Consider the following 27,214-nt stretch of genomic DNA (forward strand, 5'->3'; position numbering starts at 1 on the left):
TTTCTTTTTTGCACTTGTGTGTCCTGCCAAAGTCCAAACTAACTTTTCCTGTTTTATTACTGTACTCCCCTACACACAAACAATAGAAAAACAAAAACCAACCAAACAAAAAAACCCACCACACTGATTTTCAAAACTAAAGGCCCTGATGTATAAATAACCTTCTTAGAGACATGACAAACCACGAAGGAACTGGCTTGCAGTGAGTCGCTCACAGACTGCATTCTTCCCCAGTGGGCACAGGGGGATCACCGTGAAGCACCACTCCAAATAACTCTCAGGATTTTGTGCAAGAGCCTCCAGTAAGTGTCAGCTCTGGAGAGCTGGATCTCTAGATAACTCGGCAGTGAATATAGACACTCAATGTGTCTCCCTTAGTGACGTGTATTACCCCTGCGTGTTGAACAGGGGTGGCACTGGCTGACCTTAAGGACTTAGGTGCTTGCCCAGTTGCTTGTTTTGGCATGTTCTGTACATGTGATTTTCCCAAACTTCCATCTGCTCAGCAGTAACAAGAGACAGAGTGTACAAACTAATTAAACCAGCACTGTAGCTGAAATTATAATATTTGCATTACAGAAATGTTGAGATTTTTAACCGTGCCCCATTAATTTATTTAGTAGTAAGCAGGCTCTGCCTGAGGAAAGCACTGCAAGATCCCTCTTGAGGAAAGACATTATTTAGGTAAATAAAAATATACTACTAGAACTAGAACTTAAGTTGATGGATGAATGGTCTGGCACCTTTCTTCCATTCAAATTGAACATTGGCATTTCCTAAAAATACGGGCACTGGTGAATTATGATAGGCTTTCCAAGGCATTTGCACAGTCTCGTATTGTGGTGTTTGGTGATGTCATGGACCGCAGGACCTTACCCAGGTAGAGGGTTTCTCACAGTGAAGCAGTGCCACCCAATGGCTCCTCTGAAACACAGAGACGGTGTCTACGTGCTCTAGAATGGGCATCCAGGCACTGTGGTCTTGGACTTACTGCGCCAAGGTGGGAATTAACTGTTACTGGTGGCTACTCCCATTCCTACTGAGCAGTGCATGAAGACTGAGCAGGGCCAGCAGCAGAGGTATAGGGAATATTCTCTGTTTTGAAATGGCTGAAGCTATTCGCAGCTCTTGTGGGGTCGTGGGGAATACTGGGTGGCTTGTTCTCCATGTCTCCGTTGACTGCTCACCCACGGCCAGTGGGCCAGGGTAGAAGGATGCTCTCCTGGGAGGTGGGACATGACCCCAGCCTGCACAGGGGTTACATCCCCCCTGCAGCATGATAGAGGGGTGTGTTCAGTCAGGAGCCTTTTTCTGCTGAATGTACTCAACTTACAAAAACCTACCCCGGCAAAGTCTATTTCTCAGGATTCTCTCCAAATATTGGAGCCTGTCAGCAGTTTTCCTTACACTTAATCTCTAGAAAGGCCAAGCTCTGACAACAACATCAGAGGTTCTTCAGTGGCTTGAGCAGGTTTTTAGTGCTATTCCCACTGTGCTCAAAGCTGCTCTGTGAGTGCTGTACCAGTAACAGCTATAATTCCTGCACAGCCCAGCCTCCTTTCTGGCACCCCGATCTGTGCTCACACTCCCCTGCCTCTGCCCATCAGCCATCCCGACCCCTGCTGCGTGCTGACATGCAGTTTGGGGTGGTCCTCTCCCTCTCAGGTGGCCAGAGGGATTGCTGCTGTGGGCACGCTCATCCTTCCCCAGGACCATAAAACTGTGGTGGCGTGAGTGTGCCACGCAGAGTGCAGAGCTTCTCTGCTCTGTCCCAGTGCAAGCCACACCTTGCTCGTCTGCTTTGATTCATACGTCACCTGGAAACATCTCTTCTCCCCAAATTTCTTTCTCAAAATGGTTCCCATGCATGCAGTAATAGCTGAAAGAAAACCCAGAGCATTGCTTCATGCTGAATTTGCCACAGGATTTTTCTGAGGCACCAGTTTAACAGCCTTTTTGTTCTCTAGGGGCTCCAGAGAGAGCTGTGTCCCACTACAGGCAGGCCATCCGTCTGAGCCCAGCTCACCACGTCGCCATGGTAAACCTGGGCAGGCTTCACCGCTCTCTGGGTCAGAACAAAGAGGCTGAAGCGTGGTACAAGAGGTAAGAATTTGAGGTGGGAGGCAGAGGTTTCCCTTGTCCCTGCACACGACTTGCCTGTGCTAAAGAGCCCATGATACCCAAATCTACCAGTGCATGCTTGGGTTTTCCCACCCACCTTCTCCATCCATTTGAAATCAGATTTACTTCTGCTTATTTGGCTATTTTTTGGGGAATGCGTGGAACGAAAGCACTGACTCAGGCAGTGTTGACTTCCCTGGACCACTCCCAAGTCCCTAGGCAGGGCACGCTGCTACTTTTGGATGGGGAATGTTCTAACAGAAACATCAGTGGCTTGAGCAGCTTTGTAGTGCTATTCCCACTGTGCTCAAATCTGCTCTGTGAGTGCTGTACCGGTAACACTCCATCCCAGTGCAAGCCACACCTTGCTCATATGCTCTGATTCCCACATCACCTGGGAATCTCTCTTCTTCCCAAATTTCAGGGCACTGAAGGTATCCCGGAAAGCTGAAATCCTGTCCCCACTGGGGGCTCTGTATTATAACACGGGGCGATACGAAGAAGCTTTGCAGGTTTACAGAGAAGCAGCATCGCTGCAGCCTTCAAACAAAGAGATCCGACTGGCTCTGGTGAGTGCCGGATGAGCACGTCCAAGCCAGGGCTTGGACGTTACCCAAGGCTCAGAGCTTGGCTCTCCCTCCACCCCAGCCACCCAGTGACTGTCCCTCCCACCCTACACCCTTCTCGTTTCTCCTCACCCCCTCCCAACCTCACACCCTGTGTCTCAGCCACTGCCTTTCTAGCTGAGCAGGACTGTGTATGGAGACAATTTACCTGCCTCTTATTGCTAGGAAGTATCAGTGCTGTGCTGTTCCTATGGTCCTTCCATCTTGAGGTGCTGCTGAGCGGCTGGCTCTTATCAGCAGTCCCTGCCTTGTCAGAGAGCATGAGCCTGTCACCAGTACTGTATATTAGAGGGCTGAACTTTTTAAAATCATAACCTTTTATAATATGACCCCATAGGCCCAGGTTTTAGCAATGATGGGGCGGACGAAGGAAGCTGAAAAGATGACAAACCATATACTCAATGAAAATGTGGAATGTCTGGAGTGCTACCGCCTTCTGTCAGCCATCTTCAGCAAGCAGGAACACTATGCTAAGGTACTGTGGTCACAGGGTGTCCTTGTCCAGAGGGCTCACATACAGAGCTCAGGTAGAATTTTACATTCCATCTCTCCAGAGGTGTCATGTGTCTTAGCACACACCCAGGAGATTTTTTTTTCCCACTAAAACCTTCTGTTTATCTAAGTAATGGTACTAAAGCCAAGCACTGTAGTTTTCAGAGGTTGTGAGCACTTACTGCTCATGCTGCTGTCAGACCCACTGCCCGTCAGCCACAGGCATCTGAAACACCCATTTCCACATGTGATAACAGCGTGGGGCAAATAAGGGAAGGAGGATGATGACATATTGCTCTTTGGGTTTCTGTACTGGGAGGCCTTAGTGGTGGGGAAACCTGAGAAGGTGAAAGGAGCAGAATACAGTGATACAATGACCTCTTGCTTTTTCACAGGCACTTGAAGCTATAGATAAAGCTCTTCAGCTAAAACCAAAGGATCCAAAAATCTTATCAGAGCTCTTCTTCACAAAAGGAAACCAGCTAAGAGAACAGAATCGCCTTGACGAGGCTTTTGAGGTATGACTGCTCTAAGCCCTATGGATAGTTTTATAGGTTAAAAGATAGAATTAACTCATTGCATCTAATAGTCCATGGTGCACACACCCTGCCTGTTGGCTTTGGATGCTCATCAGTGGTACAGCTAAAGCTATGGAGCAACCAACTTTGCCAGAGTTAGTTTCAGTTTTTTTCCTCAATAGAGGACTTCTTTCTACCATTCACAAATACTCCTTTTTCATTCAAGTGTGGAAATACAGCTCCCTGTTCTGAGAGGTTAAGTATGGGGTCATGGTTGGACTATGGAAGAGCCTAGGTCTTGTTGCACTGACCAGACCCTTGGTCCATCCTGCCTCAGCCCCTCTCACTAGCAACGGCCAGCTCCAAGATGGCTCAGCTAAAAGCACAGAAACCTGTGAGAGCCCACCATATCTCACCTTATTAACTAATAGCTTGCAGATTGGCTTATCCTGTGGAGCAAGAGGCTTGATAGCTCAGAAATTATGTTAGTGCTGAATAATAGCACAGAAAATTATGTTATTGGGACAGATCTGACTATTCTCAATATCCCTAGAGATGTCTAATCGTGGTTTGAATCCTTTCCTGTGTGACACCATAAAAATGGTGCTGTTTGTCAGAGTCCACAAGGTACTTGTTGCTTCTTCTCCCATGTACAGTGGCAGAAGCAATGGGGAGGAATAGTGCTGCCCTCAGGTCCTGGTGGAACTTGTGTGCTGGCAGCTGTATCGTAGTCTGCAGCCAGCTCCGAATTAAAGCCTTGCAGATAAGGAGCACCACAGCCCTGACATGGCTTGTGGGTGGCAGACACCTGCCCAGGGAAATGACCTGGATGTGCAGCAGACCCCAGAGGTGCAGGGCAGCAAGGATAGGGTCACAGTGATTGGTGTGGCTCCTCATGCAGCTGTATGGACACAGAGAACCCGCGAGATGAGCTCCACAGTGAAACAGTATGTTCTGTCACCTCTACTGCAAAGACACTGCAATTTAGCATGTGCACTGTGTATGAGAAGAATTTGAAATTATATTTTAAAGGTATTTAGAGGGAGAGGAAACTTAGCTTCTGGTTTTAGAAACTGGTTTTGTTTGAAGACCAAGACTCTTAACCTAAAAATGTTTTGTATTTATGTAGAGCTATAAACGGGCCGTAGAGCTCAACCCAGACCAAGCACAGGCCTGGATGAATATGGGAGGCATTGAGCACATCAAGGTACGACAATATTGTTTTTCCTTAATCTGTCAGCTACCAAGACTACTACTCAGGACAGAGAGCTAAACTTGCTTCAGACTGCCAAGAGCTGCAGCTCTGGTCAGGTTTATGACCAGTATGAGTTCCCAAGAGTTTTGGATATTTTATCCAAAAAGGAGGAAAGTCTATGCCACGCCAGATAAATTTTCCCAGTCAGGTTGCTCGGAAATACGTAATGTAAATCCCATATTTTTAAGAGGGCAGGCTACAAGGAACAACCTGCCCATCTCTAAAGTTTTCCTACATGAATTGTTGACCTGCCTTAGAAAAATGTCACTGTGAGTCAACCTTTAATATTCCTTTCTACCTAATAAATTTAATAAAGATGTCTAATGCAGAATGCTGTCATAAAATTATGGAAATAGACAGGTAGCCCTGTGGCTTCTTATCTTTTTGAATACTTTAGGATATCATTATGATTTGGGTCCTAAGGAGTCACATTGTGTGACTTCCTCAGGGTATCCTGTCTCTGAGTAAAATTAACTCTTCTGATACAATATAATATAGAAATGTAAACCTACTTTGTGCCATATGTGTTGGTTCGAATTTACACTAACAGTACTTGGTGACCCATTTCATAATGAAGAAGTATTCCCATTATTTAATAATGTCAAGTTTTATAAACATTTTTCTCTTCATAGTATGGTCTTCACCACTGCCAAGCAATGAACTTTTGATGTCAGGGAATGTAAATGAGATCTATCACTCATTTTCTTTGTAGGGAAACTACATCACTGCGCGTGCCTACTATGAGACAGCTTTGCAGCTGGTTCCAAACAGCAAGTTGCTGAAGGAGAATCTGGCCAAATTGGATCGCTTAGAAAAACGGTTTCAGGAAGTCCAGGAGAAAGATCAGACATAGCATTTAGTCGCACCAGTGGAAAGAATCTCGTGCTCCTTGGCGAAGAATGCGGTGGAAGCCTATTGCTTGAAGTGATGCTGAAGGAACTTTGACAGGACTCAGAATTATGGAAGGCAAATTTTGAATGCATGCTTGTTTGACCAAAGTTACAGGAGGCACTCAGTTCCTGCGGGACATGCTGGAGAACAAATGAAAACCTTCCTTTATTCAAGATTTATGTTTAGGCTGAACCCATTTTAATCACACCAGGAGTGTGGGTGGGACATAAAACTCCAATATCATGGTTATCACTGGGGAAGCCATGGAGACAAAGCACTCATTCATTGCAGTGGGGTGAAGTAGCGTCTCCTGTTACTCAAACAGTCTCACCTTGTCCACAGAAAGTACCACTGATAGGCTTCGTTGCAAGTGTTGCCAGATCCATCTGAGCCAGGAAAGATTGTCCTAATGGTCACATAAAAAGTTTTTAAGGGGTTGATGGTGAGGAAAAGGTGGCCATTCATATAGCTCTAAATGTGATTTGAAAATGATTCTAAAGAAAGGGAAAATAGTATCTGAATATCACCCTAGTAGGATAATTGTACAAGTAGGACAAAAGATCCTTTGAGCGAAAACCTCAGCTGAATGTTTTACTCGTAAGATAGTCATTTTGTAATAATTCCGGTTCATGATATGAATATTGTCAAAAATCATGTGGCTTTACCCTTTTCTCTCTCCCTGCAGGCCAAATAATTATTACTCTGAGAAAAATGGAAGTATCTAAAGGCAGTGGGAAACTCTAGGATTACTTGTCTTCCTGTCCAGTCTCCAGTAAAAACAAAACAAGACAAAAAACAACTAATCTGATTGGTGTAGGAGGTAAAGTAAAGCTACAGAGAGATTAGGGATGATTTGGTAGGCTGGGAAGGTACTAAGGAGGATTTTTATGGGTGTGCAGGGACCAAGCCCACTCATTATGGTGATAACACTGACAAAACACTTTGTCAAAGTGTTCTCACCCCCTCCCACAGAAGATACAGAAAATGAGCTATAGCTGATCAGTCATAAATCTATATTTTTTAAAAACTGAAGTGGGAAAACAAGTTCTCTTCAGAATTGGGGCTTTTATTTTTGAGCTTTATTTATTTAACTTATAGTCAAGTAATTAATATATTGTCTCTGGTTTATACGAATTGGGCAGTGTCATTCACAGCTGGCCACATGGCTGGCCATTGGGACTTGCATTTTCTGAAGTTAGCAAAATGCAGCAGCACGAAGGTGTGCTTGCATAATTCCCCCGATGCTATTTCTAAAGCAAATGGCTGTGGAGCACATTGGACCAAACTCATCATAGTAACAGCACTTCTGGTGTTTCTACCAGGGTTTGTACCCGTTTACAGAAAGTGTGAATGGTTGGTGAGGTCGTGCTTGGTGCCTCTGCCTTTGCGTCTGGACATCAGGGTAGGTTATCGGTTGGTTCCCCTTACAGCAGGCAATTGCTGAAACACTTAGTGTATGGAGCTTGGCTGTGCCCAGTCCCTGCAGAAGAGCAGCCTAGGGTTTGGCATTACTAATCAGAGAGTTCAGATTAAGAACGCGATGCCTTGAGGCACGTCTGCCAGGAAAAGCCCACGTGGCAGTGACCCATGGGGCACCCAGGTGTAGTTGGTGCTGGCCGTGGCACCTTGGCAAGCTCCGAATTAATTCACTGTGTGATGGGACACTGCGCTGGGGGCTCCGCTGGCTTCATTTAAAAATCTCAGTGTCTTGCTGCTGCTGTTGATCAAATTTTTGACATACGGCAGCTGCGTTTGGTGCTGAGAGGGAGTCCAGGCTGGCAAAGACATCTGCTCTGCCAGAGCCTGGGCGCCAGCTGGAGCCATGGTGAGGCTGGACTTGTGGGGTACCAGTCCCTCCAGCCACATAAGGCCAAGGCCCAGGAGATCGGCCAGTGCGGGCAGCTGGGCAGGGGCTGGCTTCTCAGGGTCGTGGGAAGGAGAGACCTTTCATGGGGGAAGGTGCTGACAGATTTCTGGGCTTTTTCCCTTCAAACCAGCTTCATTAATTCCAAGGGAGCAGCTGGGACCAAGACAATTCTTTTCCTGGTGGATTTTCCCTTCTCTCTTCAGCTGCCTGCTTTCCTTTTGGTGGCTGAGGGTGGGTTTGAGGACTTGAGGCTGGATCAGCAGCTCTTGTCCTGTTGCACAACTTTTAAAGCTGTAGGATTACTGACCCAACATTTCTGCAGGTTCCCAGTGCACGCGCTCCACGGGGCGCCTTGCATGGAGCAGCTTTTCACAGCCCAAACACTGCCAGACTGGCCAGGAGGAGATGGGGTCCCACCAGCAGAGCCCTGTGGGATACTGTGTGGTTAGGGCAGATATGTCTCATTTAAAAAGTGTATCAGCTATAAAGTTCGTCTCATAAAGATATATTAAATAAATACTATATATTCTACAAGCCACACAGCAGTGTGGCTTTAAATTGTGGCCAATGACACATATTTTTTCAAATATAAAAGAAGTTGTATTTTTTATAGCAATGCTTTGTGAGGGGGGGTGACTTGGTTTTGTGTTTTTAACTTTGGCTTAAAGCTTCGTTTGTCTTTCCTGAGAGACCTGGTACAAATAATTGTCTCGTTCTTGTCCTAGAAAACAATCAAAGCCATCTTGGCCTCAGAAACCTGGCACATGTGTATGATCAAACTTTGGGTGCCCGCTCCCAGATCCTGGGAAAGGATTACCATTTTTGTAACGCTGTCTTACTTGCAGAATAATGTAGAAAGATGATACCATCCTTCCAGTGAGGGACGCAGTTTGATTGGAAGGCATGTCATATATTCATCCGCTCTCCTGAAATAGGCTGATAATGTATCCATGTAGGATAATCCCAGCTGAACTGGGTTATGTTTATATGATGAAAGGCTCACTCTCCACATTTTTGAGCTGGGTCTATGGTAGTTATGGAGAGAGGAGTGCTCATTAATGAACTCTGTGTTCCTGAACCAGCACTTTATACCCCATCTATGCAGGATGATGGTCTGTGAGTTGGCAGAGTATTTGGAGAATGATTCAGGCCATGAGCTACCAAAGCAGTTAAACCGTTGTGAAGTTTTGATCTGAATCCCTGTCTCATTGGTTTCTGTGCTAAAATGCTGTGTTTGTTCAGGACATTAATCTTGTGAAAGATTTATTGTAGGTAAAGCAGAGCAATGGAATATAATATGAAACGGGTTACCTCCACCAGAAGGGAATACTATTGTGAAAGATAAATAGAGCAACTTACCTTGTGATAAACTGGATATTATCCAAATTAATCATAGGAAATATCCTCTTCCTCTAGCATTGCGTGGCTCATAAAATAATCAATTATAAATACATTGTTTTCTGCCAACTGCACTGCACGGTTAGCAAAGATTACAAATTAATAAATGGCTGAAGCTCTCCATAGTGGAGGAGAGTTCATTCTTTGTAAGTTGCATTGGCTAAACTTCAATGCTCACCAATATTAAAGTGGAGAATTAACTCAAAATTGGTTAGACAGGGCTCCTGTGTACTCACTGTGCATTTTAATCCTAAATGAAAAACATAGTAATTGTGTTGCTTTTTCCTTTCCCCATGAATAACATTTTCAGCTGATGGATTTTGTTTTATTTTTATTGCTTATTTAAGGTCCAGCATTCTTTTCTTCCATTCCTTTTCCATCCCTCAGGATAAATGATGCGGGGTGGGGTTGGGTGTATTTTCTATCTGTCATAGACTGCTTGGACTAGATTTTCCTAAAAATGTACAGGCAACTTGTCTTGGCCAAACAGTAAGTGAATGCAGTGGAAATGACCTTAATTCCAGAGACCTCAATGAGGATGAGGTGTGTGTGCATGCACGTGGGTGTAAGAAGTCTAAGTCAAAAAATGCAAAATAAAGAGCCTAACTTGCAGGGGTGACTGGACACCCTTTAAACTATTTAAAAACACATCTCAAGCTCTCAAAAGTTATGGAGACCAGGGCAAAGATGGTGTATAATATTTGGTTAAGGAAGGTAATTGTCATTCCAATTTTAATGATTAGGCCATTTAGAATATAAGTATGTGATTTTTTGCCCCATTTGTCCTGCAGACCAGCAAAACAATTGGTATGTGCTTAAGTCTCCTAAAACTGTATGTGCATTAAATTGACCAAGTGCTCAATTTCAATTTTTCATATATTGAAATTATGTACAATCTTTAGAAAAAATTAGCTCTTACGAGTTTTTTTCACCAACTTTCAGACTCATGCAGCAATTTCAAAATGCACCACTTTGTTTTCACGTACATTTAAACCCAGCAGCAGCAGCAAAACTATATATATACATATAAAAAAAAAGTAAAAATAAAAAAAAAAAGAAAAAAGGAAAAAAAAGGAAAATGTGCTTGGCATTCACTAGTGTTTCAGTGTGGCAAAGTTGCTTCAGATAATCTCAATAACTTTGTGCAAAAGCTCATTGCCATGTTCGTACTGAGTTGCTGAAATTTTTCTTCTGGAAAATACCCCCGGTGGTATCCTCTGTAAAAGTTACGGCTTCCACAACTGTATTACTGTAGAAATCTCTGCCTGAACTGGATGTCACACCGCGTGTTCCTATCATGTGGGAGTTGTTTGCATTGGCTGTTGTTCATATGGTTCTTATTTCTGTATCTAATTTTTTTAATCAGTTGTGCATATCTTTTTAAAAATTAAGAAAACAGCCCATGGATTACAAATCTTTTAAAAATAAATTCACACTTAGCAGCAGCTGGATGTATGTCAGTGGTACAAGAATTTGCAAAGTCTTTGCTTTTTTCACTGTGGGATTTATGGCTAGATTTCACATAAAGGAGTTATGCTTGAAGTCTTTGCAAAAGAAAATGTATGTAAATGTCTATTTTATATAAAAAGTAAGAAAAGTATGTGGCGTGTCTGGTTTTATTCTGTTGGCTGTGAGGTCAGTCTGTTCCTTAGGACCAGCCATGAGAAGTTCTTCTGGAGGTGGAAAGGCCTAAGTTTCTTACTCCTGTTGCCTTACATTTTAGTCCTCAAAGAGTCCAACTGATTGCTCACATAGGAGCACCTATACAGCGTGTGTATTTGAGTCTGGCCATATAAAAATATTAGAACAAGCATTTTTTGGAGCCTGAACATGGGAAAAGATGGGGGCTGATGCTTGCACATTGTCTTGATGACTTGGACTTGTTATGCTCATATAAGCTCCTCGTGTTGGGCTTTATACATCTGTCGGAAATGTATCAAACAAAGTTAAGCCTGTAGACTGTAAAGAGAAAAAAAGAACAGAAAGGAAAAAGAAACTCATTTTGTTCTAATTCCTTTCTTCCTGGCAGCTGTCCCTAGGTGCTCCTGCATGCTTCCCCGGGGCTTGGGTTCTCTCAGGGGATACATGATGTTGATGAACACATCTGTTGGAAATGGACCAGGAAGAAAATTGAAAGCCCTGACCACAAGCCATAGTGTTTCCTGACATCCTGGTGTGTGCAAAGCCCTCTATAGCATGAAGGGGAATTGCACACTCACTTTGAAGACAGCCTGTACACCCTGGAGTTCTCCCAGATCCAGGCAGTGCAGGATTTTATAACAGAGCTTGCTACCCAGTGCCCCCCTGCCCAGGTTCTCCTTTGTTCAGGTGGATGCTTGTTATGCTGCAGAAATGAGATGTACCACCAGCTCATAGCCCTGATCCTTCCCTGTGGAGCAGCATGTAGATTGTCTCTCTCCAGAACAAGGAATACAGCATGGTGGTAACATCTCCCTCTGCTGCTTGCAGAAATAGTTGGCCATCGCTTTTACTGCCTGAGGAGAGGAGGCTCCTGCTGCCTGCTGGCCTGCAGGGCTGGCAGTGCCCTGTGGGGACAGTGGCCCAGGCAGCAGGGGGCAGGCAGGGCCGTGCAGCCCCCAGACAGCTCAGCAGCTCCTGCAGTGGGTTGGAGCCACTCGTACTGCTGTGGGTGACCATGGGGCCCTGCGTGCCTGGAGGCACCACAGCACCCTGGGGCTCTGCAGTTCCTGGCCTAAGAATAAAAGGCAGCTCTGTGCCTTGTTTGCTCTTGCAACATGTGGATAGTGGTCCTCCCCATAAAAAAGATCAGGTTTCATGCTTATGGCAGCTACCTGAAGCCTCTCTGTAAGCCCCAAAGACAAGAAGCTGCTGGATGTTTCAGACAGCTCACCTGAAGCCCTCTGGGTTAGGAGAGGTAAACACACCACCATGCCTTACAAACACAGCCATCAGACCCGCGTCTCCTGACACCTGCACTGCTCTGCTCGGCCCTGCAGGTGCACTCCTCCCATCCGGCCTGGGTGAGGAGGCAGGGAGCCCATGGGGTGAGGATCCTGGCTGCATCACCCTTGCCTGCACCAACTGTCCCCTGCAAAACCAAGTGAGATTTGCTTCAAACTACAAGGGCTGAGGCAACTCCAGGGCTGGTGATGATGGTGAGGGAGATGTTGGACCCTGACACTGTCCCTGGTGGTCCACCACAAACAGGAGAGTCCAGGGAGCTGGTGACCTCCAGTGAGACATAGCTGGAGAGCCTGCAAACCCGCCTGGTTTGCAGCCTCACCTGCCAAAACTGATTGGCCCCCTCAGCTATTAAAGGGGCTTGTTAATTTGGGGGAGGGGGAGACCTGATTGTCTGGTAGAGCACAGCCTGGACTCAAGGCTCTGGCATCAGGCACTTCCCCTGGGCCATGGTAGGAACAGGGCTCCTTTTGCTGCTGGTGGCATTTCTTGCTCAGTGTGGTGAGTCCTGTGCGTGGGCTGGGGGACAGGGACTGCAGGGAGTCTGCCACAGTGTGGGGCTATAGCAGTGAGCCTGTGTGATGTGCTTCTGTACCAAATAAGTGAATGTACCCAGTCAATTTTCATAAACCCTCTCGGAGCTTGGTGTGCTCACCTCTGGTCGGTGGCTTTGGACTGCTGGGGCCGGAAGCTTTTCTTACCCTCTACATCTAGGTGGTGCTTGCCGTGCTCCCCCTTTGGTTGCTACAGCAAGGGAACCTTTCCCCATGCAGGCTGCTCAGCTGTGGTGTGGCCCTTTTGGCTGGGAAAGGACGAGCAATAGCTTGGTCCTGCTGAGCTTGCTAACTGGTGGCCCTGGGGCAGTCTGGTCAGAGAAGCGTCTAGGAGAGCACTAAACAGCAGCATGTTCTCAAGCCCTTCTTAGCTGTCCTCATGGAGTGGCTAGCATATTTATATTTCTTTGTCTGCTCCCACTTACAAAAAATTATTTCAGGAATGCTTTTAGGTAAGAGGGGAAAATAAGCACAGGGCAGGCTGTGAAGGGGGGTCATGCTGGGGAGAAAAAATGGTGATCTTCAAGTAATTTTCTCCTAGTAATGAAGCTAGTGCTAAAAAGATCTGCCCAGCTGGAGCAGGAAATAGGAAAATGAACTAACTGCTATTCCTCCCATCCTGGTCCAGTATGATGCTGATCCTTCTGTTGCTAATGTTGTTTATTCCCCCCCCCCCCCCGCCCTGATCCAAGGGAAGAGTGTTTTCTCCATCATTTACCTCCCTGATAAAGTCTATTATTTTCTACTTCAGCAGTAGTCTTGCTGCTATAACAATAATCACCACAGTCTCTTGTTGGGAAAGCCAGTCAGCAGCAGGGGCTAGGGAGAGCTTGGTCCAGGTCAATGGCTTAGAAAATTGTATCTGATTTTGTGACTGAGCTTTCTGTGGTAATAAATGCTCCCAGGCCAACTGTGGAGGCTGAGAAGTGACATGGGAATACGATAAAATGTTGTATAAAAAGGCAGGGGGAGAGAAGCTGGGCTGGATGCAGCAGCAAAGAGCTCTAAGCCCCTCCAGAGCTGTGGTACAGCAGGAGTTGCATGAGGATCACCACAGCCTTGTGGTGTGAGTGCCCACGGCTGCTGCTGAGGTGGCTCTGTGGGTAGAGGAAAAAGACGCGGGCTCCTTGGTTCACTGACGCTCAGGTAGGGTGGTGTGAGAGCTTGGTAGGCTCTCTAGTGCCTGCCATCCTGGTGGGAAGGTTAAGCAAGTAGCCTTCAAGACTACACAGAGGACACATGGCCAAAGTGAAAGGGAGGGCTGGAGGGGTGGCATTGTGGTAGGTAGTAACACTTTGGATCCAGGCCCACCCTGCTGGTGACTCCAGTGAGCTCCAGGCTCTTGCCAGGGCAGGCATGGTGCAATACCTCCCAAATCATGAGCAGTATGTTGTTTATGTTTGAATGGCTGAGAAAAGAACTTGTATCCTGGCTTGGGAGGGGCAGGGGACCCCTCCTATTGGCTTGTTACCACAAGAAACACATGGGACAGGAGTGGTCAACAGCGTGATTTTGCCGGGTGCAGACAGAGGCCAGGTGAAGGGTGTGGAGGAAGAGCTGCCATCCCCTCCTCAGCAAAGGAGCCAGAAGCCTGAAGCTATCCCTCTTCCAAAAACACCCAGCCTGCAGCAGCAGACCTCCGGTACAAACATCTAGAGTCAGTTCCTTCTCTTTGTGCCCCAAGTGCTCATGGTGGCCCCTTGGGTGAGACCTGTGCTGTGATGACCGTGTTCTGCATGGAAGGAGTGCTCCCCATCCTCCTCCACCCAGCCGGTGGGCTGGGCAGTGTGCATGTTACACCCAACTGGGTGAGGAGTGCTGTTTTTTCCCTTCATGCTTCTTCCCAGGAACCCTAAGGGATTGCCACACATCTATCTCCAACTGCACAGTTCAATGAAGCATCTAAAACTTAATCAGACCCAGCCAACCCTGGCTGGCCTCAGCTCTAAGTCAAACTTTCCCTGGGCTCCTTGTCCACATTTCTAAGGCGCGATTGGTGCCAAAAGCATTGTGAGAAAGCTTTGTCTCCTTGCAATCTGTTTCAGACAGAAGCCAAGACTGAGCGCTGGGCCAGCTCGATTCAGAGATGAGATCTTTCATGATGACTTTAGTTGCTCTGGTTAAGCGCTGCAGGGCACTGCTTAGATGTGGAAGCTTTGAAATAGTCAGCTTTGAATAAAGTCAGGCAACATCATTATAATCTGTTGCACTTGTTACTTATTTTTTTAAGTCCCAGTTGCATTTTGTTAAGCATAACTAGGCTACTGGATGAGATCTAAATTTGCTTTTCTATGACTGTGCACACATTGAGAAAGCAGCTCACAGGATACCTCAGTTTTGCACACATCAGCTTCTCATCAAGAAATGCAGTTTGTGTGTTTTCATTTACCTCCATATAATTGCCTTCAGCTTGAAGCTCAGACTGGAGTCAGAAAAACTGTGACACCTGGGATTTGTGCCCTGTTAATTCCCCACCTGCCAGAAGGGTTTGAGGTGATGCAATTGAGCATGTGGGGGCTGCCTCACTGCAAAGCACTCTTGTTTCTGTCCTCACTGCAGGTCTGAAATGTGGAGTTCGTCCCATTGATCTGGAGAGCCCGGAGGATGTTCTTCTCTCGAATTGTTGGAGGAAGAGAGACGGTGCCCGGGGGACAGCCCTGGCAGGTCTGAGTGGCAGTGCATTCCCTCAGTCATGGGGAAGGGGGAGGAGAAGCTGGAGTAAGCTTTCTTTCCTCCTCAAGTCATTGAACACTGCTTGCTCAGGAGTGGAAAATGCACTAAAAAAATCCCTCTTGCCTGCTTTTTTAGGCTGTTCACCTCTAGAAGTGGGGAAGAATAAGCTAATCTAATGGTTAAGAAAAGATCTCTGGCTGGTATGAGCTGATGCAGCTGTAGAGCTTTTGTGGGTCTGATGGGTTTTATGGTACAGAGTTTGCAGAAGCAGGCAGGATGAACAGACACTTCTCTGGTGCTCTGCTACAGAGGAAAGTTGGTATTTATCACCTCCCTCTTCCCCAAAACCAGTCCCTACACATGCAGAAGCTTGGAGTTGTATATGGGTAGTAGTGTGAAGGGTAGTAAGGTCTTCTAGGAGGAGAAGCGTGGCATAGGGAGAGAGCGGTGTGCTGGGATCAGGTGGATGCCTCTGGATCCCTGGGTAGTGTCAAGCTCTGGGAATGCTCTTGCAGCAGTAATAAAGAGGAGTGGAACCTCTGCCTCATCTGCTCTGTTTTGGGGTGCTCCAGGGTTTCGTTCCTCTCAAATACTGCTGGGGCTGAAGGCCTCATGTCAGCCACAGCTTGGAAATGACTTCTCTGGGCTGGGCTGATCTCTGACCTCATTTTGGTAAGAAACAGGAGTCACCTCATCTAAAACATATCTGACCCTTTCTTTGAAGGTGTCCCTCAAACTGGGCCGTTTCCATATCTGTGGCGGCAGTCTGGTCCGAGAAGACGTGGTTATTACTGCTGCTCACTGCATGGTCAACCTGGAGCAGTAAGTCTCCCTCTCCTGACTCTCACTCCTGAAATACCTCACAACTTGGGCTCCTGTTGTGACAGTGAGGGGGGTTCCTGGGCCCAGGAGTGGAGCCTGCTGGTCAGGGAGGGCAGAAGAGACACCTGTGGGGCCGAGAGGGGCCAGTGTTTTGCTATGGCCAGCTCCATGGGACGTGTCACTATGGGGCCATGGGCCTGTGAGCGATTTGTGAGAGCAAGCACCCTGCTTGCTCTCGTTCGGTCTCTGCATGCTTGTCCCCAGAGCCTGAGGAGAGGGCTCCCCAGCACAGGGAGTCTGCAACTCAAATTCAGGTGTCCTGTTCAGCGCAAATAACTATATATTTGTGTGGGGAAACTACAAAGAGTAGCCGAAAGGTTTTAGTGATGTGAGTCCCGTGTGCGTCACTGCAGCACGGTGCCAGAGTGACCTTACTGGGCCTGCTGCAGAGTAATACCCTCTGCTACTGTGGTGCCCTCCCTTCACAGATGTCAGTGCTCTGGAAAATACTGTTTTCCTGTCCTTCTGCAGAGGACAGACAGCTGTCCCCTGGGTCCTGTCCCTGCTCCCCGGGCCATTTCTGTACTTGGGAGCTCTGTGAGGTGTGGGCAGCCCTGGGGCACATATCAGGGTGTGGGAGATCTGTGTCACCATGATTCTTCTTAAATGCTTGTATTGCTGATTTTAAGAGCTTTGTCTCTAAAAGACTGCTGGCCTAAGAGAAGCATTTTCTCTGGATGCCAGCATCCAGAGGAGCATTTCTGAGACAGAAGGAGCAGCAGTGAAGCTTCCTGGTAAAAGCAGCCCTGGCATCTGTCCTATTTCTCATAGCAGTCACTGGCTTCTGTACTTCTAATGCAAGACCAACTTCACAGGTCATGCTAAAGACCTCTTAATGGGCAGGGACAATGATATGTGACACCTTTGCCAGCCCTTTTTTAATCCATTATACTGCAGTGGCAGGCCAGTCAGTTTCACATCTGTTTCTTACTGAACTTTAGCATCACTTCTGAGGACTGATGTTGAATGATGACAAAGTTGCTGTGGTATAAAAATTTTAATGGGCAAGACACCTGCTTGTTCCTATATGCAGTAAGAAACTAGCTGGTTCTTCTACTCTCAACAATTACGCTGCTAATGCTGTTCCTGTGTTCCCATCTACTGTGGGATTTGCACTGCCAGGCAGTTCTGGGTGCCAGAAATTGCTGGGAAATGCAGCAATTTTCCAGTTTCAGTAAACAGTCTTTGGAGATTAATGAACCCACTGACACAGCTCAGCTTACTTATGTCTGAAAGTGATTAGAAAATGAGAAGAAGGGTTTCCCTAGGTGAAAATATATCTATATGTATCTTAATTTACTGGAAAACACTGAAGCGCAGGCTTGCACTGAACACCTCCACCCCCTAATTCCCCCAATGCTTTGATTCTGAAGGCTTGGTGCCACACTTGAAGGCAGGCAGCTTTAATGTGTGTACCTGCCAGGCTGCCTGGATTTGCCACCTCTGAGGGCTGCGTGGCTGAAATAGCACGGTGTAATTCACAGCAGTCAGACTTTCATGAAGGGCTATAATGCCATGGAGATTGTAGAGGAGATTGAGGGCAGGTGGTTCAAAAAACCCACAAAACTACTATAAATCAGTAATAAATAGGCTTCAAAGCTCTTGTCTGCGCACTGAGGTTTTTTGGACTCCCAGGTGAATGTAGGCTGGAGAAAAGAGGCAGTCAGTCCAGGTCTGAGTTTTGTCCTGTTTCAGTAGTGCAGGCAGACCTTTTAATCAGCCCTAATTGTGAAGATCTCAAGATGAGCTTGCTGCTGTGTTGTATCCTGCACTGTGAGTTTGTAATGAGACACTGGCAGCTGAAACAAAGATGAGTTGTGTGGCTGTTTTGGGTATTCCTGGTGGTGCCCGCTGCTATATCTGTGAGCCCAGTTCATGTGTCCCATCACGGGTAATACTGTCCCACCCTGCAGCTTTCAGTGCACTTGCTGTAGTACTCAGAGGTGTAGTTTCTCTACTGTCCCTCTAGTTATTGGGTATGACAGCTCTGATAGCATAACTACCTAATTGCTAAAAGACGTAGTAAATGGCTTTGACTATGCTGGAGCTGATTGCTCTAAGTTTAACTGTGACAATATATTGCTTATAAAATATGCAAAAAACTGTAATGGGCATAAACTTGTCTAGCATTAATTTAATCCATGTGTAGCTGTCTAAAAACATCATAACAGCTCTTCATTGTCTGCTTCTGCTCATCTCCTCAATGCACTGATAACAAAATTAGGATGGAGGATTTATGGGGCCAAAACTACTCTGGCATTTGGTTCCCATTGCTTTTGAGGCTCCTCATGTGCATTTAGGATCCTGGGCTGCAGGTAACAAGGACTGTGCTTTGTGTTTCAGGGCTGAAACCAGTGGAGAGGTTGGGTGAGGCCCAAGGCAACAGATACTGTCCTTTTTCCCATCCAGACTGGCTGCAGTAGAATCTGCTGGGACATCTTCTGGCAGCTCTGTGCTGGCTGGTTTGATGGATAACAGATGAAACAAGCCTGTTCATCCATTTAAAAGTCCAGCTTTTCCAACTGGAGATCAGTGAATCCTGTGTGGCTGCTGAAGTGACGTCAGCCCAGCTGGAAGTCCAGTTCCCAGTGCAGGAGCACGCTGCAGGGTTGCAGCACCCATGCCTGACTGGGACCTTGCAGGAAATATTGTGCATTGTGACAACAGCCCTCTCCTGCATCATGTTGGCACTTTTTTTCCTATCAGGAAACTCCTGAAGAGCCTGGTGGTGACAGTGGGGGAGCATCACCTCCAGCAGGTGGACAGGCAGGAGCAGAGCATCCCCGTCTTGCATGTGTTCATCCACCCTGGGTTCAACCGGCTGCACTACATGGACTGCGACGTGGCTGTGCTGCGCCTGCAGCACCCAGCCCGCTTTGGTAAGCGGGAGCTTGAGGGGTGGAGGGGTCTTGATGTGGTGAAAGTCCCCTTAGTTTTGCCTTTAATTCTCATCAAAGTAACACAGTCAGGTTAACTCTAGTCTAATCTGAAGGGACATTGATTAATTGTCACGAAGTTTGTCCCTTGGGTCAGGGTCTGTGCTCTGAATACGCCCATGTCTTCCTTGTGCACCAGGTTCCCCTGTGCCTTTGTGCTCCCTTCATACAAGTGGTGCCAGTGCTGTTTCCTTCAGCCCTGCTGTGCTGATGCTGGATCTTGGTGAGCTGCTGGAAAGCTATCAGCTTCCTCTTGGCTGTGACCCCTGGGAGTTTGTTAGCAGTGTGCTGCGAGGGTCCTGCCCACTGAGATGCAGGCTGGATTAAAACCTGCTTGCTTTAAACACTTCTGCAGGCAAAGGCAAAGCCTCTGGAGATAATTTTAGGGCCTCAGTGTTAGGAAAGTAGTACAAATCTCCCTTCCTACACTTTTCAAAAGCAGTTCCCTCAGCTATTAAGTAGAGCTCTGCTGAGTTACAGCCAACTGGCCATGCCTGACTGTGACCATCAGATGGCAGATCAGCCAACATAAAATAACCTTCTGTCACTTCTCAGATCACTGGCTCGGATGCTGGTAGTCTCACGTTTTGCCTGTAATGGCAGGAATGTAGGAAATAAGGCCCAAGAAGCATTTGTTTCAGGGCTCAGGCATCCTGACAGTCAGTTTGAGGAAGGCTGCATTGAGGGCTGCCTCTGTGCCTGTACAGCAGCTAAACTGGTGTCTGTAGGCATGAACTGGGCTCAACATCATCGAAGCCCTAAGGACAACCTTGGAAAGAAATGACAGTGCTCCCTGCCAAGCCCTTTTGAAGGCTGAACACTGCCAGTGCCCCTTCAAGGCAGCCAAGGAGAATTGTGATCCATTTCTCTGCTAATGACAAGGAAAGACTAGCCAATATGAGCGTGTACTGTAATGAGATGAGCCCTTCAAATTTTTAATGGCCTTCATACCTCCTTTTCTGATACTGATCAGCGCTGGTCCTCACGGAAGAGAATGATATAAAGAATTTCCCAAGCACAGCTCTGTTCCCATGCTGTGCGAGACTGATGTAGGGGTAATGTGCTTTCTTCTTCCCTATTCTTCCCTATCATGCTGTTCCTCCTCTTCCCCAGTATGCTTCTGCTGAAGTTAACATTCAGTGGTAGCTAGCTCCCTTCCTGAACTTCCTGAATTTGTCATGTCTCAGTACAAAGTCATTTATGAGTGATTAACTTCAGTTTGGATGTCTAGCCTATAAACACCCACGTGTGACTGAGGTGTTTTGGGGAGGGGAAAATATGAAATAGTGCAACAAGAAGGGTGCTGTTCATACCTGTAAACCAGATGTGCTCCTGGAAGCGCTGAGCTTGTGTGCTCATCTGTGCACCCTTTCCTCCGCAGGGGATGAGGTCCAGCCAATCTGCCTCCCCCACAGGGATGAAGACTTCGAGGTGGGGACACTGTGTGTGACAAGTGGCTGGGGCAAGGTGTCTGAGGGTGAGTAAACTGGCAGGTCCTCTGGTCACAGCTGCAGGAAGAAAGGGTAGTGAATAGGGGAAAGACTTTTTTTTTCTTTCCAGAAATAGCAAGGCAAAAAAAGGTGACTCCTGTCAGGTGGAGAATTAAAGTACTGTGTTGCTCATCAGGGCTCCTCTGCTTGTCACTACCATCACCTGGTAGAGATGTGCAGATCAGCATTTTCCTGCAGCATGGGACCTTGGTGCTCATTAGCAAAGGTTGCACTCTGCAGTGTTGCTGTGCATATTCATGCACGTATATCAGAGCCTCTTGAAAGCAGAACTGTTGTTACAAGAGTGGGAATAGAGCCTCTTGAAAGCAGAACTGTTGTTACAAGAGTGGGAATAGTTCCTTTGTACTTGATACATATGCTGTCTTTTACATGTCTCCTCCAGATATCAGAAAAGTGTTCCCTCAAAGGAATTCCAGTTGCTTGAGTTTTACTAGATTTTGATGGAGATGAAAATGCCTGAATATATAGGTACAGGAGTTGCTACTGGTGATACTTTGTCTGAAACCCTTCTCAAGAGCCCAGGGTGCAGTGAAACAGTTGAGGCAAGCAGCTGCTGCTTTTCCTCCCCAGCTCAGCTGCGTTTCTACATCCCCTGTGGTCTGGGGCTCATCCACAGTAGAGGAGATGCAGAGGAGATGTGCCTGTCCCCCCACACCCTAGCAGCCCTCCCAGAAGAGAGCACACAATCTCACTGCCAGGGCTGGTCACCCATGCTAGCAGCTAGCTGAGGGCTTTGCCCTGGCCCTTGAGAGTCTCCAGCCTTGTAGTAGGGCACCTGGGAGAAGAAAGCAGTGTCTGTTTGCCTGACCACCTGCGGAGCGGCCTTCTCCAGCCCTGTTTTGGGGCACTCTTCTCTGCATTGGTGGGTGGCACACCAATGCGTTACTTGCCTATCTCTGTGCCTCTGCTAGGTGGTCCCAAACTGCTTCAGAACATCACTGACCCAGGCAGGTGACCAGTGCTGGACCCCCGGCTGCTTGTGTGGGGTATTAGGGAAGGGGTGGATACAGCTCCCAGGGGATGAGGGTGCTGCTCAGAGGGACGAGCTGTCGTGTGGGTGCTGGACATGGCCTCGTTACTCCTACAGGGGCTGGGGTGCTGGCTCCCGTCCTGCAGGAGGTGGAGCTGCCCCTCATCGACAGCCTGACCTGCAGTGCCCTGCTGAGGGCCATGGAACTACCGCCTGTGCAGGGCTCCAAGCTGTGCGCAGGATTTCCCGACGGCGGGAGGGATGCCTGCAAGGTAAGAGCTCCTCCACACAGGCTCCTGCTGGGCAGCAGGCCTGGCCTGTGCATCTGCAAGCCTCTTCTTGCCTGGGGAGAGAGGGAGGCAGCAGCACTGATGGTGCTGTCAGCACTCTGCTGAGCAAGAACTTTCCAAGGAGCTTCAGGATAACAAAGGCAGGAGGGATCTCCTGATGGTGGCAGTAGGGGAGTGGGCAGGAGGCTGAAAAGTAGCTGCTGTCTTGCCTGCACCTGCCCTGTGCATTGCTAAAGGCAGGAGCTCCATCTTAGCGTCCAAATGCCACCACCCTGATGAAACCGGGGGGACCTTCAGTGGTGGCACTCTGGGAAGTGGGTGAGGGAGCCTGGCAGTGCTACCAGGAAGCTGGAAGGAGGGCAGATCCCACCTCTTCCCTGAGGTTTCTCTGTGCACACCCAGGCCCCTGTGACTGGGGAGAAGCAAACAGGGCTGTGCTGGCTGTTGCGGTAAAGCTGACCTGTTATGCAGGGCTGCCAGGTTGTTGCTGTTGGCATAGGGGAAAATGGCACCTTTCCACACCAACAGGGTGACTCTGGAGGGCCCCTTGCATGTCTGAGGACTGGCGGCACCTGGACGCTGGCTGGCGTGGTGTCCTGGGGGGTCGGTTGTGCCAGAGGATGGGATGCCAGCAGGAGAAGCACCACGGCTCGGGGCTCCCCAGGTGTCTTCTCCCGGGTGGCTGCAGTCATGGACTTCATTGCCCAGCACATGGCAGCCGGTAGGTATAAGCATGAGTACCAGAAGGCTCTTTCCTCTGTCTGTTCAGCACCACAGGGATTCATGTTGTCCTGCTGCTCCACCCACAGCACTTCTCTTTAGTTTCCAGCTGATGCATCAGCAGCAAAGTTTTGTTTTGTTGTTTTTTTAATTTGCTGTTGCAAAACCAAAGGTTTAGGCAGACTTTTTTTCCCCCTTCGTAAACCTTGATGTAGTAGCAGATCTGGCCTCTGCATCCCTTGAAGGAAGAGCAGAAGGCTACTCAAGCTGCCCTGTTCCTGGATGGATGCAGTCCTCCCAGCTGGGAGAAGTGTCCCCGAGTGCTGTGTATCAGTCCTGCTCTAATAAAGCTCCCTTTGAGCACTAGCCAGCTCCAGACCTGAGCTGCTCTTGTGCTCCTGAAACATCACACGGGAGTGATGGGGGTTGTCTCCTAATCAAACACAACTGTGAATGCACATGGGAAGAGGTGTGCTATATTGAGTGCCGCAATTGTAGCGGCTTATCACAAGTGCCTTTTAGAGCCAGGCATAGGTCTGGGCACACACTCCCTGCAGGCCACTTGTATTTTCCCGTACAGATGATTACAGTGCTAATGCAAGTTATTAAGGAGATGGTGTTATTTCTGTCACAGCCATCAAAGCCGAGGTGTTGGTGTTAACTAATACCCAACCCATTACGGCTTTGCTAGGGATCCTTAATGGTTGTGCTTTCAAAGCAGGGCTGTCTGCAGCTGAGGATGTGCCTTTTAATTGGGAACAATAACTGCAAGGAGTAGAAGCCACGTGGCTACAAAGCAGCTGCATAGGGCTCTGCAAAGCAGAGCTATCGGGATCCACATGGATCAAATGCCCATAGAAAATGAAGGATGGAACAAAAACGGTGCTTAATTAAAAATAAGTTTGGAGCAGGCACGTCAGCTCTTAGCAGGGTGAATGAATGCAGGCCCAGTGTGTTGGCAGCACAAATCCTGTAATACTGGAGACTTTTAAGTAGGATTTTGGGAAAGAAATTAACTTCTGAGGTTTCTTTCAACTCTGTCAAGCACTCCTGGTTTGAAAGAAATGCAGTGCCATAGCCTGTGCCTGGGCTGATAGTGCCATGATGCTTTTCTCTCCCTAGCTGCCGTGCTAAGCCCCCTTCCTGTGCCAGACCAGTGCAGTCCCCAAGGCACACTGGTCTCTGGAGAAAGCGGCCGTGTTCGGTACCCCCAGTCCCTGGAGGATGACTACCCCAACAACAGATATCTGCTTGGCACCCACTGCAGCATTGCCCAGGGCTCGGAGGCACTGACTGCTGCTGGCAGTGCCCAGCTCACAGCAGCTCGGTGTTCCCTGCAATGCAAAGCCCCAGCTACGCTCACTGGGCAGGGTAATGCTGCAAGGAGAGGAAGACACGAAATCTGTTTGTAACAGATTCTGTCTGAGCCCTGCTCACAAAATGGTTGTGGCTGGCTAGAGATCTGTCGTGCCTTTTGTGGTCCAGCCATATCCGTGTCAGCTCACACAAAGAAGCTTTCAGCCTCTTGCAAGAGGCACAGAAATGAGATCAGCTGGGCTGGTGGTGCCATTAGCACAACACAAAGCTGTCACTACTGTAAGGAAGGATCACTATCTCCCTAGCGCCAAACAAATTCACAGCACTCTTCTGCTATTGGTAACTCTCTGCTCAGATGATAATAATATAACAGATTATTTTATAAGAATAACATTATGAAGTGGAGTTGGTGACCTCGGTTGTCAGCTTCTGATGCATGCTTGCAGGAAGGTAGTTGTTGGAGGTTCCCAGCCCAAGGAGGGACTGACCAGGGCTAGGCTCAGCCAAGGAGATACATGCCTTTACTATTGCTTGCTTCTAGCCTGTGCACCTGGAACGTAACAGTGCCGGAGGAGAAAATCATCCTGATATACTTCACTAAATTAGATGTAGAGTACCAAGTTGGATGTGACCGTGACTACGTGTCCCTCTACTCAAGCAGAAGAGAGCTGATCAGTAAGTCTGGATGCTTTAGAGATGTGAGGAGAACTGGGAATAATTTCATTCATTGTCATAAGGAACAGCAAATCTAGCTGGCTTTGAGAAGCCTTTCTTTGTGCTATGAATCTAACAAGGCAGAGGTGATCCCAAATGGAGTGGGACAAGTGGAACTGAGGGACATGTTCATATTTATGTTCGCTTCTAGTGTAGTGTGGTGGGCTAATATGTCTCAACAGTGCCTTTTAGCTGCACATAATTCTCTGTGCCCTGTCTGCCTTGTCTCCTATATACCTGCTTTGTTCCTATGGACCATGGGTAGCACAGAAACTGAGTGTTTAGCTTTGTTTGGCTGGTGCATATCCGGGTGACTTTCTGATGTGCTAGCACTGCCAGCAAGTGTGTTAGAGATGCAGCTCAGAAAGGCTATTTGTTGTTTCAAAAGTGGTTATATGGCACAGCAAGCATACAAATTACCAAGTAACTGTAGAGGTGAGACCAAAACAGAAGGGACCTCTTGTCCCTTTGTAAGGTGCTCTTAGTACTGAACTGATAAATATTTCAAGTAAATACTGACTACTTCTCCCCTCTTAGTACTAATGACCATGTGCTAATAATAGCCTAACATCCCTAGTCCATGCAATTCATCCTCTAGAAATACTCGGTTGTTCATGCAGTTGTTTTGGATGAAGTCCCATCTCTTCAGTTTTTCTCTACATCCTCTAAATAATTTATAGGTAATGAAGGCTGAACAGTCTCCCCATTCAGTGTGAGACGAGACCTTCGTAATGGGATCCAGCTTAATGAATCACTGCAAGATTTGCCTGAATAAATGTGTGCTCTGTTCACGTTTACCACCAAATCCTTGTCTCCCTCAGGCAAAGTCTGTGGGAATGTGTTCCCAGCCCCTCTGCTGATAGAGTCGGACCAGGCCACCATTACATTTGTTTCTGATGGGAGCAACGCTGGCCGTGGGTTTGAACTCACCTTCACAGCTGTCCATAAGGAGTCCGAAGCAGGTGACCTTGCCTACACTGTAGAAACTCCTCTCCTTTAATTTCTGACCCCTTTAAAATGAAAAGCTATCCTTAGCTTGCCTGGCAACCTTAAAAATCAAGTTGTTGGTGTGAGCTTATTAAAAGTGCTGTGTAATCTCAGCTGCTAAACTGTCTCCTTTCTCGGTCCGTGTTGCAGGTTCGGGCTGTGGGAGTGTTGCAATGCTGGAGGAAGAGGGGAAGATTGATTCTGCAAACTACCCTGGCTTGTATCCCAGGAACACCAAGTGCCACTGGCTCATTGAGGCTCCAGTAGAGTATGCTGTAAAGGTAATAAAAGGAGAAACTGCACTTAAACCTCTGCACTGAGAACAGTTCAGAGGAGTGATTCAATAAAATCCTGCCAGAACATCTGAGACACGCAAGACCACAAATTGTAAGGTTTCTAGGTCACTGATTCTTTGCAGGGCATATTTTGTCAATTAGGCATCACCTCTGAACTTGTGTGCAGAGCTGCTGTGACTGTTGTAAGTGCTTCAGGTCTGCAGGCACCAATACCATCTCTGCATAGCTTTGCCTTGAAGTCCAGCACAGAGTTCTGAGGGTAAAAGGGAGGTAGAGCTCATGTTGCAAACAGCCAGCTTCTTCCTCACAGCAGTGTCAATACCCCCAAGCTACTCCTTAGCCCTATACCAAGATGTTTGCTTCTTGTTACACATGGGCTGTGTGTAATTGTTCCCACTCATGGTAACAGCATCTCTTTATTTTTACTGCATGTCACTCCTAGTGTGCAGCAAGCATCCGGCTGAGCTTGTCCCACAGTGCCATCTTACATTGTTCAGAGCAGCAACATCTTTCATCCCCTACTGCCTTGGCTAAGGGTTGGAAAACTATATTAAACCTAGTGATGCTCAAGGGTATGAAAACCTATTCTTTGGGTTGCCACTGCTCTGTCAGTGTGAGAATTTGTGGTATGGATTAAAAACAAACCAAACAAAAAAATCACCCACTCTCTGTGCTTAAAGGAAAAGCTCTTGAAAGGGTGTTCCATGTGGGACACTGACCCTTCAAAAGTACAAAACAGGAGAAATCCCTGAAGAAGGCAAAACTTAGGCCAGATGCATCCTCTGCAGTCCTGTCTGTAGCCATGCACAAGGGTGAACAGTCAGCATCATCATGCCAAGGTGGCCCACAGGCCATTTTGATGCAAAGTGTGACACGTTTGACAAGAAAAACCATGTCCAAATTCCTAAATGTAATCTTTCTCCAGCTCAAGGTTAAAAAGGCTAAGTGCTTCAGATATTACTCCACTCCTGATGTTTCCTTCTTGCTTGTCCTCTTTGCAGATGGAGTTTGAAGACTTTGCCCTTGAACTTAGCCCAGGCTGTATTTATGACGCTGTTAATGTTTACAGTGATGCAGAAGAGGAAAACCAGCTGGGTGAGCATGAATACTCTGTTTCAAATTAGAAAAAAGTAGTGTTGCTTCTGTCTTACCCACCATGGCCAAGGGTACCATTGGCACAGGAGATCCCATGTCCTGGTTGAGGCTATGCATTTCCAAGGACACCAAGGCAGGTGTTGTGGAGCTGGGTGCAG

At 47.4% G+C, this 27,214-nt stretch overlaps 2 protein-coding genes across 6 annotated transcripts in view; both read left to right on the plus strand.

Moving 5' to 3' along the window:
• TMTC1 (transmembrane O-mannosyltransferase targeting cadherins 1) overlaps positions 1-10,768 on the plus strand; it is a 151,825-nt gene extending 141,057 nt beyond the window's left edge. Inside the window, exons 15-20 of the mRNA XM_040545250.1 lie at positions 1,968-2,103; positions 2,546-2,690; positions 3,085-3,222; positions 3,635-3,757; positions 4,887-4,964; positions 5,725-10,768. Coding sequence (XP_040401184.1) covers positions 1,968-2,103; positions 2,546-2,690; positions 3,085-3,222; positions 3,635-3,757; positions 4,887-4,964; positions 5,725-5,865 — 761 coding nt within the window. The 3' untranslated portion in view covers positions 5,866-10,768. The remainder of the gene's footprint in view (positions 1-1,967; positions 2,104-2,545; positions 2,691-3,084; positions 3,223-3,634; positions 3,758-4,886; positions 4,965-5,724) is intronic.
• Positions 10,769-12,495: 1,727 nt separating this feature from the next.
• OVCH1 (ovochymase 1) overlaps positions 12,496-27,214 on the plus strand; it is a 39,776-nt gene continuing 25,057 nt past the window's right edge. For 4 of the 5 annotated variants that reach the window (XM_040561913.1, XM_040561893.1, XM_040561921.1 and 1 more), the window contains exons 1-13: positions 12,496-12,612; positions 14,191-14,307; positions 15,225-15,329; positions 16,063-16,160; positions 18,927-19,099; positions 20,538-20,633; positions 21,755-21,909; positions 22,456-22,648; positions 23,770-23,890; positions 24,506-24,639; positions 25,500-25,640; positions 25,816-25,946; positions 26,963-27,056. In XM_040561913.1, coding sequence (XP_040417847.1) covers positions 15,270-15,329; positions 16,063-16,160; positions 18,927-19,099; positions 20,538-20,633; positions 21,755-21,909; positions 22,456-22,648; positions 23,770-23,890; positions 24,506-24,639; positions 25,500-25,640; positions 25,816-25,946; positions 26,963-27,056 — 1,396 coding nt within the window. In that variant the 5' untranslated portion in view covers positions 12,496-12,612; positions 14,191-14,307; positions 15,225-15,269. The remainder of the gene's footprint in view (positions 12,613-14,190; positions 14,308-15,224; positions 15,330-16,062; positions 16,161-18,926; positions 19,100-20,537; positions 20,634-21,754; positions 21,910-22,455; positions 22,649-23,769; positions 23,891-24,505; positions 24,640-25,499; positions 25,641-25,815; positions 25,947-26,962; positions 27,057-27,214) is intronic. The other variant, XM_040561903.1, reaches the window with a different exon arrangement.

Source organism: Cygnus olor, chromosome 1 (assembly GCF_009769625.2).
Source record: "Cygnus olor isolate bCygOlo1 chromosome 1, bCygOlo1.pri.v2, whole genome shotgun sequence".
NCBI lineage: Eukaryota > Metazoa > Chordata > Aves > Anseriformes > Anatidae > Cygnus > Cygnus olor.